Consider the following 4483-nt stretch of genomic DNA (forward strand, 5'->3'; position numbering starts at 1 on the left):
AATGGCTAAGCATTGTTTACTTAATTCAAATCATTATTGTAAAGTTCACAAATAGTTAAGGAAAGCTACGATTACCCACATCCGTCCAGAAAAGGATCGGTAGGAATACGAATGGCAGCCTTTAAACAGTAAAAGATCTAACAGCAACGAACGCAGGAACTACTTATTATGCTGTGAAACGGCCTGGACCACTAGGCTTTCCTATAATAGGAAACGTACAGAAAGGAAATGCCCTTCCTAATAAGGACTCTACGGTCCATTACCGTAGCTGGGAAGCTGAATGCGCAGTCTTAGCTTCTCATCGATGACAAAGTTGTCCCGACGGGTGTAGAGTGCATTAAGGTCGTACAAACCTTCATCATAGTAAAGGCGAGCAATATTTCGACCTGAGAAGCCGCAAGAATTACTGACCTCCCTAAAGTAGGAAACCGATATTGGTGGCTAAGTTCAAAGAGAAAGAGAGAAGGATGCTTGTAGGACTACGGGTAGATCGGACTATTTTCGTAGTTGCAAGAATATGTGAAAAAAAACATTTCGAGCCATTGTACAGCTTTAAGCAGAAGAAGATAACGTAAGCTCGATAAAACAAAACAAAAAAAAACCTTGGAGAGGTTTCACTGTGGAGCAAAATTGGTTGGAGCGCTAATAAAGTTGTCCTACTACTTCTGAAATATTGCATAACTGCGGCCACAATTTGAAAGCCACAAAGTCTTTTACTCAAAGGAGGTCTTCTAAATGAGATTTATCCTTAAAAATCATGCTGAAACTTAAAAGCTGCAAGTTTAACTGCTTAAACTAAATTCGTTTCTAACAAGGAGCTCAAAGAGGCTACCAATAAGGTAGCCCTTGTATGAATCTTTTTTTATAATGAATCGTTTTCAGTTCTTACTATTGAATGATCTTAAGTAACTTCCCCAATTGTTCATTTCTTATCTGAAGTTACACCAAAACTCACCTGTATATGGCACTAAGCGATCTTCCTTCAATTGCTTGGATGAAACGAAAGATATCTCGGCACGAAATCCGACACCCGTATTACCGTTACCACGGAATTGCAACAATAGTGATTTACCATTGCTAATTGTGATGGGCGGACGAAAATGTTCACCGGTGTACGAGTCCAACATTTGACCGTTCGAATCGAATATTTCCAATGTTGAGGTTAGGCCTAACTGAAAGTCGGTAAAATCCAGTCGCACTTGACAGTTTTCCGATTCACATGTCAGTATATGTTCAATGCCGTAATCACGAGGATACGGCATAGGAAAGTAGGGAGTTGAGATGACATGCGGCTCATTTTTGGAATAATTGCTGATTATGGCCTGCCGCGGTGAGCCGCTAACAATTTTAACATTCCCTGAGTTAGAATAAGTATACAGAAAACAAAAAAAAAAACATTTTGGAAATTAGCGAATGTGTCTACGAATATTAAACGCATACGACATACTTTCCGAGAAGTACTGCAGCGAAAAGACATGACTATTGGTTGCGCGATAGAAGAATTTCAGCAACAACGTACGCGTTTTACTGCGAAACACTTTGCCATCGCCACAGAACTCCTGGCCCGAAATCGTTGTGTCATACGGTGGTTCCGAGAATTGAATATGTTCGCAAGGACAAAGTGAGGATTTTCCAATACCCGAATTGGCAATGCGTTCGCACGTCTTAGAGAAGTTGATGTGCGTGAATGTTATGCGAATGACGCACTCAGCGCAGGTCACCAGCTCCAAATTGCACTGATACCAAATATCTGTGCTGCTGCGATTCTTCATTTGGCTAGGATTTGTGGGCGAGAATAGGGTGCTCTATAGGGAGTGAGGAGAAATAATTTTAAATACTGATACGCAAAATAACGGACACGTTACACACTCGAAAAGCGGATGTGGTGACATTACGCGCATGCAAATCGCCACGTTCGCCCAATTCCAGAAAATGTCGACGTCCATTCCAATGATTGCAGATATCGAGATCGCGAAAAGTGTTGGAAGGATAACCGCTCACTGACGCCAACAAACATGTTATCACCCACAGCAGTGGAGGGAAGACGAAGGACACACTTGCTAATGGCGGTTTGAGATTTGATAGCATTTCTTTGATTTCAACGCGCTGTAGTTTAAGTAAGTATTTAAACACAAAAACAAAATGATGGTGATTTTATTGAAATTTCGAAAAGAAATGCGGGTCCTTGCGAGTGTTTTTGTTTTTTTATTATTAAATTAATGTTTTTTATTTTGCTTTTTACGCGTGTCTATCGGTACACGCATGTTGCTCGTTTGGGTATTTCCGAAAGACTGCAACTAGCACTGCGACAAATCTAATAAAAGCTGACTTGTGCATAGCTCAATTGAAACCCCAAAAGTGCTGGTCAGTTAGCGCTGAACGATGTATGTGGATTTGTAGAAAATAAAACGAAAATTTTGCTCAACTCTGGTGTTTTTTATTGTTCTTGCGAAAGAGTGTAAAAAGCTGGTGCGATTGCATTTCGACGAGCTTTGAAGTGAGGTTAAAGACCTTTCGAACGGGAGCTATTGATCGGAAAGAGAATACAAGCCTTAGAACGGAAGATGTAACGCCAGAATAATCAATGAGTGGGTTACGTATGCAACTCCTTAAAAGTAATTTTTAACGCATGTTTTCCAATTGATTTTCAATGAACGTACGAGTATGTACTTCTTTGTCTTCGTTGCCATATCGCCAACGTACTGTTTAGGCTTTATTAGTGAGCCTTAGACCTGGTTAATTCACCAGAGAAGAGGTACTCCAAAACATGTGGACGGAGATTTTGGTATATCTCTCACTCCAGGAGCGAAACTCGTAGGTAATCATCACTTGCAGTTACTGCTAAGCGAAATTCATCAGCACAGAAGTTTAACTCCGTATGATCAAGGTAGGTCGTTATTGTTATTAGGTCGAGTATACTCGTACTGCGACCTAAAAAGATCTATTATGTTCAACCGTAATTGTAATCATTCCAACTGTAGCCAATTTAAGAAGTTAAGCACCTTGTATGGAGAAGATAATCTCCAGGAGAAGATATTCTCCAAGGTGTATCAGTCTGCGATTCATGATGCGTCGACAGTCACAAAAAATATGCTCTGGGGCTTTGTCCGCCAATTCACAAAACCTGAAGTCGGTGTCTACAGAAAGTCCCATTTTATTCAAATTGTATCCCAACTTTCGGTGTTTAGCCTGTAAGAGTTATAAGACCTTCCCGGCTAAGTTGAAGGAGCCTTTCGGAGTTCCTTATGGAAGGAGTTATAAAGTTTTTTGATTGGGCTCGACGTTTTGTGACACAGTCAGCTCATTCGTTGTCTTCAAACCCTTCATGTCCCAACACCGACCACAGCATTACTCTATTGTGGGCTGCTTGGTCTTTGAAAGGCCTTGATGCAGTTCTAAATGAGTATAAGGCCTTTAAAGCTGCTGACTATCCGGCATAGTATTTATACTGGCATCATTTGTCCTGAAACGAAGACATTCTCGAACACATACCACGGTTGCGAAGGCTTCCGCCTGGAATATGGTTGGGTTTGTGGTCATTGCCAGACGTTTCTAGATATTATCGCTTCGCATTCTCTTGTAAGGCTTGTCGAAGGATAATTTCGGTAGCATAACGTCTGTCAGCTTCATGGGGGGAGGATCATATAGGATTGGCTTGAGAACCTCCAAGTAACTCCGAAGATACACACTTTTCATGCTGATTAATAATAACAAAATTTTATGGCGCTTGCTCTTTTGCTATGTATTTGGTTGAGTCTCTTTTCTTAATTGTGGTGTGCGGCTTGATATGGTTACACAAATGGAGGGACCTACAGTTTTACGTCGCCTCCGAACGGCAGACGATTTTATATGAGAAGCATTTCTAATGCAGAAATACACACTCAGATGTTTGCCAATGCCTGCCGAGGGCCGACCGCTATTAGAAAAAGCCTTACTTATTTGAGGTTGCTCTGACCAGGAATCGAACCTTGGTACTTTGCACCTCTCATCACTCAGCTACGGCGGCCATCATGCTGATTACATTGGCAGATAAAACAGATTTGCACTCAAATTTGCTGTGCTCATCCTTATTTTATGGAGCTCAGTTTTGGGAACGCTAAAATTGGTGTTAAAGCTAAGCTCTCACCGGGTCATAAGCGCGTTCAAAATAACCTGAGACGATGCTACATTCGTGATGACGCATGATATCTAGCGGATAAACAAAGAAGGATCTAGAAAGAAAAGAGAGCTGCATCACTTCAAATATGGTAAGATCAGGTAGAGCATCCATAATTTTGATTTCATGTGTCGCAGTTTTCCAGTTTCTTAGCGTCTAAGGTAGCGCAATATAATGTCAGTTCGGGCACAACGTGTGCTGTCCGACTGCAAACGGTTCGACTTTCTGCACGTCAGAAAAACTACTTAAATGCTTTATTGAACTCAGCGTGGGTAAATATGAAAAATGTTCTTCAAAAATCCTGAAATTTCAAAAATACACCCAAAG

General features: G+C 41.0%; 1 protein-coding gene across 1 annotated transcript; it reads right to left on the minus strand.

Moving 5' to 3' along the window:
- Window positions 1–859: 859 nt before the first annotated feature.
- LOC108380226 (uncharacterized) lies at window positions 860–2799 on the minus strand. Its single transcript, XM_017636601.1, has 3 exons — window positions 1870–2799; window positions 1448–1805; window positions 860–1357 (listed from the first exon to the last, which is right to left on the minus strand). The coding sequence occupies exons 1-3, from the start codon at window positions 2086–2088 to the stop codon at window positions 930–932; spliced, it is 1005 nt and encodes a 334-aa protein (XP_017492090.1). The 5' UTR covers window positions 2089–2799; the 3' UTR covers window positions 860–929.
- Window positions 2800–4483: the final 1684 nt, after the last annotated feature.

The sequence above is a fragment of the Rhagoletis zephyria genome, unplaced genomic scaffold (genome assembly GCF_001687245.7).
Source record: "Rhagoletis zephyria isolate East Lansing unplaced genomic scaffold, Rhagoletis_zephyria_1.1 Rzeph_scaffold_18621, whole genome shotgun sequence".
NCBI lineage: Eukaryota > Metazoa > Arthropoda > Insecta > Diptera > Tephritidae > Rhagoletis > Rhagoletis zephyria.